At 39.2% G+C, this 14,565-nt stretch overlaps 1 protein-coding gene across 1 annotated transcript; it reads left to right on the top strand.

Moving 5' to 3' along the window:
- Window positions 1-970: 970 nt before the first annotated feature.
- On the top strand, window positions 971-3,672 carry LOC122029560 (subtilisin-like protease SBT1.8). Its single transcript, XM_042588600.1, has 2 exons — window positions 971-2,769; window positions 2,864-3,672. The coding sequence occupies exons 1-2, from the start codon at window positions 1,146-1,148 to the stop codon at window positions 3,535-3,537; spliced, it is 2,298 nt and encodes a 765-aa protein (XP_042444534.1). The 5' UTR covers window positions 971-1,145; the 3' UTR covers window positions 3,538-3,672.
- The last annotated feature ends 10,893 nt before the right edge of the window (window positions 3,673-14,565 follow it).

Genomic DNA, 14,565 nt, shown 5'->3' with positions numbered 1-14,565 from the left:
CAGCAGCACATAGAGTGTTCTAACTTGTTGGTAACATTTTATTAGTGTTATATTTCTGCTCTAAAAGGGAAGTGTAGGTTGTTACAGTATCCTTATTTCTTATATTCGATTATCTTTTCCGGCGGTTCCGAAAAAGACATTTAGTAGATTACCCATTGATTGGTCTGTGGGGCCTGGATCTTGGAGTAGGAGTCCCCGAAAGTTCCGAACCAAGTAAAATCGACCGTGTCTATTTCTATTTTTCGTATTTAATTTTTCATTGCGTACTTTGTTTTTCAAAATCAAAAAGTCAAAATTTTTAAAATCACATGATTAACCCTCCTTTCAAGTGTGTCTCGGTCCAACATAATCCATGAACCAAACTTAAAATTTTAATCTTTTCTGTATATATTTTTATTTTTTGATAGGTTCATGGGTTGGCCTGTCTAGCCCACAACTTGTCTTGGATTACGTGGAGGATTTTCTAATCTATCAGGATGACAGGTCAACCTAGCCCGCCTTGCCAAATGGCCAACCTGCTCCGGACTAGCCCATCCCACTACGGGTTAATCCATTTGATAATTCAATCAAAATTTATTGAAATAAACACCTCTATAGAAACTAATCAATCATAAATGCAATAATTAATTATAGTTTGAGAAAAAGATGATAACCTTCCTCTTAAACAGCTGAGTATGGTTAGCCTCCAACTAAATACAGATAGAAAGATCAAGTATCTAATAAAATATTTTACCATAGTTAAAAATTAACTCAAATACTTATTCGAACAATCATATATGAATAATTAATTATAATTAGCTCATATGTGTAATGCGGTAAATTCTCCTAGGAATAATTAAAAGAATTAGAGATCAATAGGATAAATATTTTAAAGGATATTAACTACAAATTTAAAGTATAATGTAGTGGTAAAGCATTTGAAGATGTTACTTTTTTTTTTCTCTTTTTCTTTTGCGATTTTAGCCATTGTATACAATCAATCAATCGTACCCTTACAACTGGAATCCAATCTCCAGTGGCGAAGCCCAATCGGAGCTCGGATTTCTGCGCCATTTCCGATGGCGACGCAGACCGATTGATATCTGGATCGACACTCAGCCACTGTCCCCTCTGTTCCTCTGTGTTGGCTTTCAGCTCTCGCAGCCATGGCGGAAGGACGCGGAGCTCTGTTACTCGTCTTCTTGGTCTCAGTTGCGGCGACTGCGACCTTCGCTGCAGGGAAGAAGCGGGCGTACATCGTGTACATGAACGCGGCCCACAAGCCGGCAGTCCAAGCCACGCACGAGGAATGGTACCAGGCCCACCTGCAGTCGCTGTCCATCGACCCTGCTCGCCACCTCCTCTACGCCTACTCCGCCGCCGCCCGCGGCTTCGCGGCCCTCCTCCACCCCGACCATGTCGACCTCCTCCGCCGCCATCCTTCCGTGCTTAATCTGCATCCTGACACCCGCCTGACTTTGCACACCACCCGCTCGCCGCAGTTCCTCGGCCTCACCCCCTGGCCGGCCGGCATCCGGCGCTCCTTTGACTCCACCGCCACCACCGACGTCATCATCGGCGTCCTCGACACCGGCGTTTGGCCGGAATCACCCAGCTTCGATGATGCCGGCCTTCCTGCGGTCCCATCCCGGTGGCGCGGTGCTTGCGAGCCCGGCGTCGACTTTTCCCCTTCACTCTGCAACCGCAAGCTCGTCGGCGCTAGGAGCTTCAATCGCGGGTTCCACGCCGCCGAGGACGAGGGCCGTGAGGTGCGTGTGTCCGCCCGGGACACCGACGGGCACGGGACCCACACGGCGTCGACCGCCGCCGGCGCCGCCGTGGCCAACGCCAGCCTGCTCGGCTACGCCTCCGGCGTCGCCCGCGGCATGGCCCCCGGCGCACGCATCGCTGCCTACAAGGTCTGCTGGAGCAACGGGTGCTACGGATCCGACATCCTCGCGGGGATCGACCAGGCCATCGCCGACGGCGTCGACATCCTCTCCCTCTCCCTCGGCGGCAGCTCCGCGCCCTTCTCCCGCGACCCTGTCGCGGTGGGGGCCTTTTCCGCGGTGCAGCACGGCATCTTCGTCTCTTGCTCCGCCGGGAACAGCGGGCCCGCCAGATCCTCCCTCACCAACACGGCGCCCTGGGTCGCCACCATCGGCGCCGGCACCCTCGACCGCGACTTCCCTGCCTACGTGCAGTTGAGCAACGGCGAGCGCTTCGCAGGCCTCTCGCTCAGCAGCGAAGAAGAAGGAATCGTAAACCAAACGCTCGCCGTAGTCTACGGCATGGGCGTGCAGTCGGGCAGCAACTCTAGCAAATTCTGCATGCCCGGAACCCTCGATCCCAACGCAGTGAGAGGCAAGGTGGTCCTTTGCGACAGGGGAATCAACGCGCGGGTGGAGAAGGGGCAGGTGGTGAAGGACGCCGGCGGCGCAGGGATGATACTGGCCAATGGGGCCGCCAACGGGGAGGAGCTGGTGGCGGACAGCCACCTGCTTCCGACGGTGGCGGTGGGGGCCAAGAACGGCGACCTAATCAGAGAGCACATCAGCTCGAGCTCGAACCCAACAGTAACCCTCAGCTTCCGGGGCACCGTCCTCGGCGTGCAACCGTCGCCGGTGGTGGCAGCCTTCAGCTCCAGGGGACCCAACATGGTGGTGCCGGAGTTGCTGAAACCCGACTTGATAGGCCCCGGGGTCAACATCCTGGCAGGTTGGACGGGGTCTACCGGCCCGACCGGACTGGCCAAGGACAACCGTCGGTCTCCCTTCAACATCATGTCCGGTGAGCTGAAACCGCTCCTCCTCCTCCTCCTCAATTTCCAATCTTTTTTCAATTGATCAATCGAATCGAATCAAAGTTCTTCCATTTCTTGCAGGAACATCAATGTCATGCCCCCACATCAGCGGCGTTGCTGCATTGCTGAAGGCCGCCCACCCCGACTGGAGTCCCAGCGCCATCAAGTCAGCCCTCATGACCACGGCCTACACCGAGGACAACACCGGAGCTCCCCTCGTCGACGCCGCCGGAGGTTCCGCCGCCACTCCGTGGTCCTACGGCTCCGGCCACGTCGACCCTCAGAAGGCTCTCTCGCCCGGCCTCATCTACGACATCAAAACCGATGACTACGTCGCCTTCCTGTGCTCCTTGGATTACCCCGCCGGCCACATCCAGGCCATCTCGCAGAGCCCCAACACCAACTGCTCCCGGCGCCTTTCCAACCCCGGCAACCTCAATTACCCGTCGTTCTCCGTCGTGTTCGGAAGAAAATCCCGCAGAATCGTGAAGTTCAATAGGGAGCTCACGAATGTCGGCGTCCCGAGCTCTGTTTACTTTGTGAATGTCAGCGGACCTCCGACGGTGAAGGTGAGCGTGAAGCCGACGAAACTCGTCTTCAGCCGAATCGGACAGAAACTGAGTTACAAGGTTTCATTCGCATCGTCGACGACAAAGGCCGGAGAAGCACGAGAAGTGGCATTCGGATGGATCAGTTGGATGAACAAGGAGCACCGAGTGAGAAGCCCTGTATCGTTTCGATGGTGGCAATGGTGAAAGAGTTCGGATCATCACTTTAACACCAAGTTGTGCAGGGATATCAAGCATTTTGTCTCTGGTTTGAAGAGAACGATGACACCAACTGGTGAATAAATTGTTAGCTGTTGAAAGTTTGGCTGAATTTGTGTCAAATTCTCCGGAAAATGTGGTCTTTAGACAGTTTCTATCTACTCTCGCACGCCAAAAGATTTCCCGTCGTGTCTTGTCATTCCACGTGTCCGACAAGATCAGATTCCAAAGGCATCTTCCTGCCTCGATCCGATTCCGCAGCACCATCCCCCATCTGACGGCGGAGATCCATCGATCTCCCCCGGCTCTATTTTTATCCGTCCGTATTTGCGTTACCCACTAACCTACCCCCGTCGTCCTCTCCTTGCAATTTGTCAATGTACTGGCTCGACGCCGCCGTGGCCTGCCTAGCTATCCTCGCCGCCGTCGTCAGCTACAAACCCGACGGCCCCTCCCCCACCGATATCTCCCTCTCCGAGCCCGGTTAGCACCAACCGCCAAGCGCTGGGACTCCTGGCAGACGCCGGCGGCGATGCAGTCGCGCCTCGCGCGAGTGCAGGGAAAATGAGGAGAATGAATTTGTATCCGTAGCCAATGGTTAAATTAGGCACTTCTCCTTTCTGATTCGCCCTCGAATCCAAACTGAATTCGAAAAACAACAACAACAACAAAAAAAAAAAACAAAAAAAAATTTGATAATAAATGATGTGACGATAAGGAGAAGACTATTTGACACGAGTTATTTATCACGGTGTACGTCAAAATCAAGATGGTCAATATCAGGACTTAAGCTAGGTTGATCCAAGCGGGAAGTGGTTACATCAGCCGATTGAAGAAACCACTGTCCGATCAACCAGTTGGATGAATCAGTGTTCGGTCAGCTGGTCGGTAGGAAAGCGGACTAACCGGGTCATCCGTCCGGCTCGGGATATGGTATTGACATTATACATATTAATAATGAATCGATAAAATAATAAAAGAGTAAAAGACAGATACTTCATAAGGGAAAGAAAAAACAAAAGATAACACTTCATCTATCATTGAATACGAAGAAGTCAAGACAAAGATATCTTCTGTTCATAATTAATATCATTAAACAGGGGAAGATGGGGAGTCACTAAGAAAGATATGAAAAAGTATACTAGGAAGGAAGAAAAATAAGATTCATCTCTATCTCTATTATTTTCAATTTTTATTCCTACTATTGTTTCTAACTTGAGTGTTGGAGGGCCAACGCCAGAGACCCCTTCCCTGGTTTGGTTTGTTTTGCAGAGAGTTGTAAAATCTTCATCTAGTCAGTAAAGCTGCCACATCCCCGACTTTCCAACTTCACGCTTTTGGACAGATTCATTTTGGCACCGTCTATGAGAACGTTGTTGGGGTTGCAAGGTTGCAAACATAGTCCCATATTGGAAACACATGGGAAAGATCATGGATTTATAAGAGAAAAGATATCTCCATTGGCATGAAACCTTTTGGGGAGAGCCGAAGAGCAAAGCCATGAGGGTCTAGGCCCAAAGTGGAAAATATCATGCTATTGTGGTGATATTTAAATTCTTTTCGATCCTACAATTGGTATCAGAACAGGTACCGCTTTGATTTGGTGCAACCACCAATCAGACAGGCGGTGAAAATATTAACGGTTATTCTGTCTTTTTGTTTTCAGTTTTACGCTTAGTTCTAATATGATATTATTATTAATTTCTTTGGAAATTTCTTCTTCGTTGCAATTAAATCTAAATTGGTGCAACACCAATTTAGATACTTCTATTATTTTTTTTCCTGCACTGCTAATCCAAGACCAAGTCTTGGGATATTCCTTTTTTTTCGTTGTTTACTTGTGTGCAGGATGTCTCAACTAGAAGGCTTTAGCACAGTACGTCCTCCCCTATTCAACGGGGATGACTTCTCGTACTGGAAGAAAAGAATGGAGGTGTACTAAAGACAGACTACGATCAATGGTTCAGCGTCATAAAGGCGTACCGAACTCCAGTCGACAACTCTGGAAATCCACTAGACCCGGAACAGTGGACTCCGGACATGAGGAAAAAGGCATCAACAGAAAACAAGGCAATCAACACGCTACACTGCTGTCTAACACGAGAAGAGCTGAATCGGGTCGGACCGCATCAGAACGCTAAAGAATTATGGGACAAACTGATCGAGCTGCACGAAGGTAACAAAAAGAGACCTACTTTTAAATAAAATATTTAATATAAAAATGCAGGAAGGGGAAACGGCAAGTCAACTGCACGCGAGGATCAAGGACGTCCTCAACGGACTCCACGCGAGAGGCCACCAGATGGAAAACAGAGATTTAATAAGGTACGCACTAAATACCTTTTCACGTAATAGCTTGTGGGCATCGATCGTAGATGCCTACAAAATTTCTAAAAATCTATCTAAGTTAAAATTAAACGAGCTTTTTTGTGAGTTAGAATTACATGAACAAACTAATGCTGGAGCCGAGAAAGGTATTGCTTTATTTGTAGGCTCATCCAAAGAAAAGAAGAGCAAGTCTGAATCTGAAGAAGATTCCGGTCAAAATTCTGAAGACGAAGAATACCTGGTGAACTTGGTAAGAAAAATGTTCACCAGGAGAAATAGGAGCTTCAGCAAGAAGGACCTTCAAAAGATCAGTTCTCCCGCGGAACAAAAGAATGTGACTTGCTTCGGATGCAACAAAAAGGGGCACTACAAGAACGAATGCCCAAGACTGAAATTCGACAAACCGAAGCCGACCAAAAAGAAGGCCCTTAAAGCAACTTGAGACGACTCCTCCTCGGACGAATTGGAGGTAGAAGAGCAGAAACACCAGAGTCACCTCGCGCTGATGGCCCGCGAAGCTGAAACGGAAGACGGGTCCGAACCCGAATCGAGCCACGAGTCCATACTCGTTTCCGAAGGCCCGGATGAGGTATATTTTAATTTAAACAAAAAAAATTTTAAAATTATTTCCTGCTTAAATAATAAATTAGTTAAAATAGAAAATGAAAACAAATCACTCCTTGAGGAAAATCAAGACCTTAAGGAACAAATCAAAAATTCAAATCCAACTCAAGATCTAACACTTGAGGAGAACTCATCATTAAAATTAGAAATTAATAAGTTAAAAGAAATGCTAGAAAAATTCACAACAAGATCAAAAAATCTAGACTTAATCCTGAATAATCAAAAGGCGTGTTATAATAAAACCGAATTCGGATACAAGTCGAACTCAAATAAAACTTTTAAATCATTAATAACCCAATACAAATCAACTAATCAAGCTTGGGTTCCGAAAGCGTGTTTGACCATGCAAGTAGGACTTAATCAATATTATATACCTAAAGAAAAATAATATTATATAAACTCGAATAAACCAAATCAAAAACTAAAATACAAACCTAAATCAAAAAATTCAAAATTCAAACATTTTAAAACTCAATAAAATATAAATTATCACCAAGTTAATGATAACTATAAAAGAAATAGACACAAACCTAAAACGAAAATTTAAAGCCAATAATTCAGGGGGAGGCTCCAGAATAGCTGACACCTCTAAAACTAACTTACCCGACAGGGTAACCCAAACAAACTAACCCGGCAGGGTGATTAGGATTAATTAAAAAGGGACCAAGTCTAACTTGAATCCTGGTACTGTTGAAGTTTTTGGATGATAGTACGTTAGGGAAGCTTGGGCATCGCATATCTAGAAAGATATGGCTTCGATATGGTGCATTTGGCCAAGTGAAACTAGCCGAAGCTACCCTTAAATGGACCCTAACTAGTTAGACCAAGGTTTAGTACTAAGCTCTATTCGGAAAATCTCGAAAGGTTGGTTACTTCTAATGACGTCCAAGTGACTCACCAAGCTTAGAAGTTTATCCGAAGAATGCCTATTTGTTGAGACCAAAGCTAAACCTGAATCTAACACAAGTTAAACCAAACTCTATAATTAAATCTAATTCATCTCACAAAATTATAGGATTCCCTGATTGAAAACTTAGATCGGGTGAGATGACTAAGGATCAAAATTAAATTTTGAATTAAATTAATTAAATTAAATTTTGAATTAAATTAATTAAATTAAATTCAAATTAAATTAATTAAATTGAATTTCGAATTGAATTAATTAAATTAAATTTCGAATTGAATTAATTAAATTAAATTTTGAATTAAATTAATTAAATTAAACTTCGAATTAAATAACTAAAATGAACTACGATTAATTTATGTTAAATTTTAAATTTTAATTAAATTAACTTTAAAAATTATTTTAAAAATTAAATCAACTTTAAAAATTATTTTAAAAATTAAATTAACTTTAAAAAATTGTTAAAAAAATTATTTTCAATTTTAATTAAATTATTAACTTTAAAAATTATTTTAAATTTTAACTTTAATTTTTTTTTTTTGAAAATTAAATTAACTTTAAAAATTATTTTAAAACTAAATTAACTTTAAAAATTATTTTTGAAAATTAAATTAACTTTAAAAATTATTTTAAAATTAAATTAACTTTAAAAATTATTTTTGAAAATAAAATTAACTTTAAAAATTATTTTAAAAATTATATTAACTTTAAAAATTATTTTAAAAATTAAATTAACTTTAAAAATTTATAATCTTAAAAAGACTAACCTTAATTCCTACTCATTGTAGGAAACCAAGTGGATTTTGGACAGTGGTTACTCCAAACACATGACTGGAGATCACACCAAGTTCACTCAACTCACTTACAAAAGCTTAGGAATAGTTGCCTTTGGAAACAACGGCAAACTCAAGGTAATTGGTATAGGTAATATTGAATTAAAAATAGATTTCATAATTACAAATGTTCTACTTGTCGAGAATTTTAAATACAATCTCCTGAGTATAAGTCAATTGTGTGATACTAGGTATAAGGTTAAATTTCTATCCACAGAGTGTTTAATCAAACATCTAGATAATCCTACTATAAGTCTAAAAGGATTTAGAAAAGACAACATCTATGCTATCAACTTAACCACTTCTTCAATTAAGTGTTATTTAACACAAAAAGAAGAAACTTGGTTATGGCATAGAAGAATGTCTCACACCAACTTCAGAAATATAAGCAAACTAAATGGACTAGTGAGAGGCTTACCAAAATTACCTAACCTAGATTCAACCATATGTAATGCTTGTCAACAAGGTAAACAAACAAAATCCACTCACAAACCAACCAATCAGCCACAAACCAGCTCGATATTAGAACTTCTACATTTAGACCTTTTTGACTCCCATGGAGTCAAATCCATAAATGGAAACTTATACTGTTTAGTAATAATAGATTATTATTCTAGGTTTACTTGGGTAAAATTCTTCAAACATAAAGACGAAACTTTTGAAATCTTTACAAACTTCTGCAAACAAATTGAAAACGAAAAAGATCTTAAAATTAAAAGAATTAGGAGTGACAACGGGGGAGAATTTAAAAATCATAATTTTAACAAATTCTGTCTTGAAAATGGCTATCATCACGAATTTTCGTGTCCAAAAATCCCCCAACAAAATGGAATTGTAGAAAGAAAAAATAGAACCTTACTGGAAGCCTCTAGAACTATGTTAAATGAATATAACTTACCTAAATATTTTTGGGCAGAAGCTGTTAGTACAGCCTGCTATGTGCAAAATAGAACAACATTAAATAAAAGACATAATAAAACCTTCTTTGAAATATTTTATAACAAACAACCCAATATAAAATATTTTAAAGTATTTGGATGTCCAGCCTTCATCTTAAATACTAGAGAACACTTAGGAAAATTTACCTCTAAAGTAGAAAATGGAATTTTTGTAGGATATTCTCTAAACAGTAGGGGTTACAGAATATATAATAAAATTACGTTAAAAATCGAGGAAACCACAAATGTAAAATTTGAAGAAACCCAAGGGCAAACTCAACTTCAACCTATTGAAATTAATAATTCTGAAGAAACCAATCAATCCCTAGACAATGAAGAAGATGAACACATTCAAGTAAATCAAACCCCTAGAACTATAAGAGTCAACCCTAACCATCCAACTGATCAAATAATAAGTGACCCAGACCTAAGGGTTCAGACCAGATCATCCTTTAGGAACCTAAGTCAAATTTCCCTGATTTCATAAATTGAACCCAAAACTGTAGCTGAATCCTTACTTGATCCAGATTGGATCATAGCCATGCAAGAAGAACTAGCTCAATTTGAGCGTAATGAAGTTTGGGATCTAGTACCACCACCTAAAGATAAGAAAGTAATAGAAACAAAATGGGTATTTAGAAACAAATTAAGTGAAACTGGCGAAATTACTAGGAATAAGGCTAGGCTAGTTGCCAAAGGGTTCAGTCAAGTTGAAGGACTTGACTACGATGAGACCTATGCCCCAGTAGCTAGATTAGAATCCATTAGAATGTTACTAAGTTATGCAGCCCATAAGGGATTCAAGCTATATCAAATGGATGTTAAGTCAGTCTTTCTCAATGGACTAATAAAAGAAGAAGTTTATATAGGTCAGCCTCCTGGGTTTGAGAATCTAGAACACCCTGATTATGTCTTTAAGTTAAAGAAAGCATTATATGGCCTTAAACAAGCACCCAGGGCATGGTATGAAAGGCTAACATCTTACTTAACATCCAAAGGATTCAATCAAGGTCAAATTGACCCAACCTTGTTTGTTAAATTACTAAATAATGACATATTCATAGCAAAAATATATGTAGATGATATAATATTTGGTTCAACTAACTCAGACTTTTTAGAAGAATTTATTAACCTAATGAAACAAGAATTTGAAATGAGCTTAGTAGGAAAATTTACCTATTTCCTAGGATTACAAATCAAATAAACAAATGAAGGAAATTACATTTATCAACACAAATACACTAAAGAATTACTTAAAAAATTCGGAATGGAAAATACAAAAGAAATAAAAACACCTATGGCAATAAACACAATCTTAGACCTTGACCCAAATGGAAAACCAGTGGATCTAGGGTATTATAGAAATGCAATAGGTAGTCTACTTTACTTAACTGCAAGCCGACCTGATATTTTATTTGCAGTTAGTATGTGTGTTAGGTACCAAACATGTGCTAAAGAATCCCATTTGACTCAAGTCAAAAGAATTTTTAGATATCTTAAGGGAACAACAAATGTAGGAATTTGGTATCCTAGGACAAATAACTTTGAATTAATAGGATATTCTGACTCAGATTATGCTGGGTGCAAATTAGACCGCAAAAGCACAAGTGGTGGATGCCAACTACTAGGCCCATCACTTGTTAGCTGGTTTAGTAGAAAGCAACACTGTGTTGCACTATCTACAACTGAGTCAGAATACATAGCCATAGGAGAATGTGTAGCTCAATTATTATGGATGATGCACACCTTAAAAGATTTCAACTTAAAAATCACAAATGTAAAAGTCTTAATTGACAATATTAGCTCAATCAATTTAACAAAAAATTCAGTGCATCATTCAAGAACCAAACACATTGAAATCAGGCACCACTTTATCAGAGATCATGTTACTAAGAGTGACATTGAGCTCAAATACATTGAGTCCAAGTCAAACTTAGCTGACATATTCACCAACCACTCCCTGAAAGTGAATTTAGCAATTTGCGTAGAAAACTAGGAATGTTCCTAATAGACTAGGAATTTCAAAAAAAAAAATTTCAAAAATGATTGTTCTCAAATTATAGGTTAAACATGTTTCATTTTCAAAACCTTCCTATTTTTAGATTTTTAAAAATACTTTTAACCTTAGACTAGTTCAAAATCCTTAGAAAGCATATACCCATAGGACTAGTCTTTGAGCATCTCACCAAAACTCTAGGCTTACCTTGCTTGTGTTTGACGAACATAGAAAGGGGTGAGATGCATAGGCCCCTTGCCTAAGACTTAAGATGCTTATTTCTGTGCATCGATATAAGTTTGGGCGTTAAATACAAAATATACATCAATCAAGTTAAGTTTGAACTTAACTTGACTAACCATGTGAAAACTGCTATCTTTTGATAGTTAGTCAGTAACTAATTGGTTAGACATTTGATTTAATGTCAGGTTCAGGGGGAGAAATAAAACTAATTCAGTTTTTCAAATTGAATTTTCAATTTAATTTTATTTTTTTTAAAAAAAATCAATCTTCAATCAACCTGTTTAAAATTGTGAAAATTTTTCACAACCTCTTATTCTTTTCACTTAGTCTTTAAAAACTATTTTTTTTTTGGAATTTTTAAACCATGATTTTGAAACTAGTACTTTTGAACTTTTAAAATTTGATTTTGGAAAACGAATTCTACAAAAACATTTTAAAAATATGATCTTACTTTTACCAAACTCCTTTGAAAACTAAAAGTAAAGTTTAAAGTTAATTTATCTTCACTTTGAAAATTGTCCTGAATCTAGTTCTTAAAATTTGATTTTACTTAATTTTGACAATTTGATTTGAAAGTTAAATTTTACAAAATTTAGTTTTAAAAATTACGTAGTTGAAAATTGTGGAAATTAGATTTTTCAAAACTTGAGTTTACAAACTAAGCTTCTCAAAATCATTTTCCTTAATTTTGAAAATTGAATCTTTTACAAACTTAGTGTTGAAAAATAAATTTCAATCAATTTTGAAAAATAGATTTTTCAAACTTAGTTTTGAAATTTTGGTTTTGAAAACTTATGTCTGAAAAGCGTTTCAAAGTTGAAACTTGTTTTGAAAATTTAAAACTTAATCTTGAAATTTAGAACTTATACACTTATGTTTGAAAATTAGACTATCTAAACTTAGCTAAAAGCTAATGCTTTAAACAAGTTTTCAAAAGTTTAAACTCCCCCAAGTTAACTTGACATCATTTCTTACAAATTCTTACTTTGTCTAAAGTCTATATTTATGCTTACTTGACATTAGTTCTTTTGATGTATGACAAAGGGGGAGGGTTAGGTGGTTAAGTTAGCTAAACCAAAATTGAAAATACAAACTAACTTAAAAACCCTTTAAATGCTTATTTTTTCTTGCATATGTTTTCACTAACTTAACCAGGTTGTCATTCCATCAAAAAGGGGGAGATTGTTGGTGCGGTTAGCACAAATGATTTAACCCAGGTTTTGATGAATGACAAATCAGGTTAAGTTAGTCTGTTGTTGTCTAACACTCTGATCGAGTGTGCAGGAGAAGTCCAGACAGGTCGACGGGTTGACCGGATGTCTGGCACGAAGCCCAGCTAGGTCGACGGACTGACCGGATAGCTGGCACGAAGTCCAAGCGGGTCGACGGGCTGATCGGACGCTTAGGCACGAAGTCTAGCTAAGTCGACGGGCTGACCGGATAGCTGGCACGAAGTCCAGACAGGTCGACGGGCTGACCGGACGTCTGGCAGGTAAGTAAGGTAAGTCACTGGAGGGGAGTGACTGCGAGGAGGCGTTCCCGTGAAGGGAACCTTAGGCGTCGATCCGGCTTAGATCCATTTCGGATATCTAAGTCGAGATCGTGACTAGATTCCGGTCTCGGAAAGACGAAATCTAAGTCATACTCCTTTTTGCTAATTCATACTCACTTTGCTTTTGCTAACTGTAACACCCCTAGAAAGCCTAGATAAGAAAGTAAGGATAATGAGAGTTTGAAGGTAGTGAAAAGAAGGTGTAAATATTCTAAGTTGAATATTAAGATGGGAAGGATTTAGATGATTAAAACTTTATGAAAGAAAATAAAGTTGAGAATATAAATCATCTATATTTATAATACATGGAATTAATGTAAACAAAAGGAAGGAATATGAGATAATATATATGTGTATGAAATATTTATGCATAATGCATAATATGGTGATATATGAATTATTATGTACAAAAGAATATCAATAATATGTTAGAAGAGAAATAGGATTGAACCTTGGACCTCTTGTAAGGAACATGTATAGGATATCAAAGGGGATAGGAGAATTATTGATAAGGAGAGAAAGGACTAAGTAGTTAAGAATAAGAAAGGATTCTTTTACTTAAAAGGAAGTAAGAAGAAGTAAAAATATACATAACCAAGTTCTGTTTCTTGGTTCTCTTGTGGATGCATGCAGATGTTAACCAAGTGTGATAGTGGAGGATATTGTAAGATGGGTGATATGAATTTTAAGTAAAGGAAAGAAAGAGAGAAATTAAAGGAAAGAAAAGAGAGAACTCAAGAAGCATTTCTCTAGAATATTCTTATCATTAAAGAGGAGAAATAAATAAGGAGGATGAATCAAGTCAAGTTTTCCTCCCTCATTTTAGTATAAATAGGCATGGAGGGGTGGCTTCATCCTCAACTCACTCTCCTCCTCTTCTCCTAGAGGTGCCGAGACACTCCCTCTTTTCTTTCTTTCTTTTTGTTGCCGAGCAACACAAGAGGAAGAAGCCTCCTCTTCTTCCTCCTCCTCTCCACCAAAAGACCTAGCCACTTCTTCCTCCATTGGTGCCGAGCAAAGCAAGCAAGGAAGAAAGGTCCACAAGCAAGTTCTCAACTCTAGGAAACTTAAGAAAAGAAGGTAAGCTTCCCCTCACCTGTGGTACAAGGCTTTTATGTGATTTTCGGATTTATAAGGATTAGAAAACCTAGGAAAGAATTTAATAAAATTCGGCTAAAGAAAAGGTTTTCAAATCTAAGATGATTTAAACAAGACCTCATTTCATGATAAGATTTTCTATGCTATGTAGAAGGATTCTTTTTCATGATTTTATACTGATATGATGTATGATCAGAGGAGTATCTAACCCTAGGATTTAACCAAAAATATTTTAAAGAGGCTAGGAAGATTATAGTCTAACCAAACTAGTGCAAGGTTCCTTCTATGAAATGCTAAGGACCTTTCTATGGTTTTCTTGCTTGGAAATTAATTGGAACCAAAAGAAAACTCACTTGTATGCTTCAGACCAGAAAGGTTAAGGGTTAGAAAGACTAAACATGCTCCTATGATAGGATATAAAGTTTCTTAAAGGGTGTTCACATTGCTAGAAACTCATGAACTCTTTTTAGGGTTTTTCGGCCATGATAAAAGGGATAGCT

This window comes from Zingiber officinale, chromosome 10B (assembly GCF_018446385.1).
Source record: "Zingiber officinale cultivar Zhangliang chromosome 10B, Zo_v1.1, whole genome shotgun sequence".
Lineage (NCBI taxonomy): Eukaryota > Viridiplantae > Streptophyta > Magnoliopsida > Zingiberales > Zingiberaceae > Zingiber > Zingiber officinale.
The sequence above is the reverse complement of the archived record's forward strand: the minus strand, read 5'-3'. Positions and strand labels throughout refer to the sequence as shown.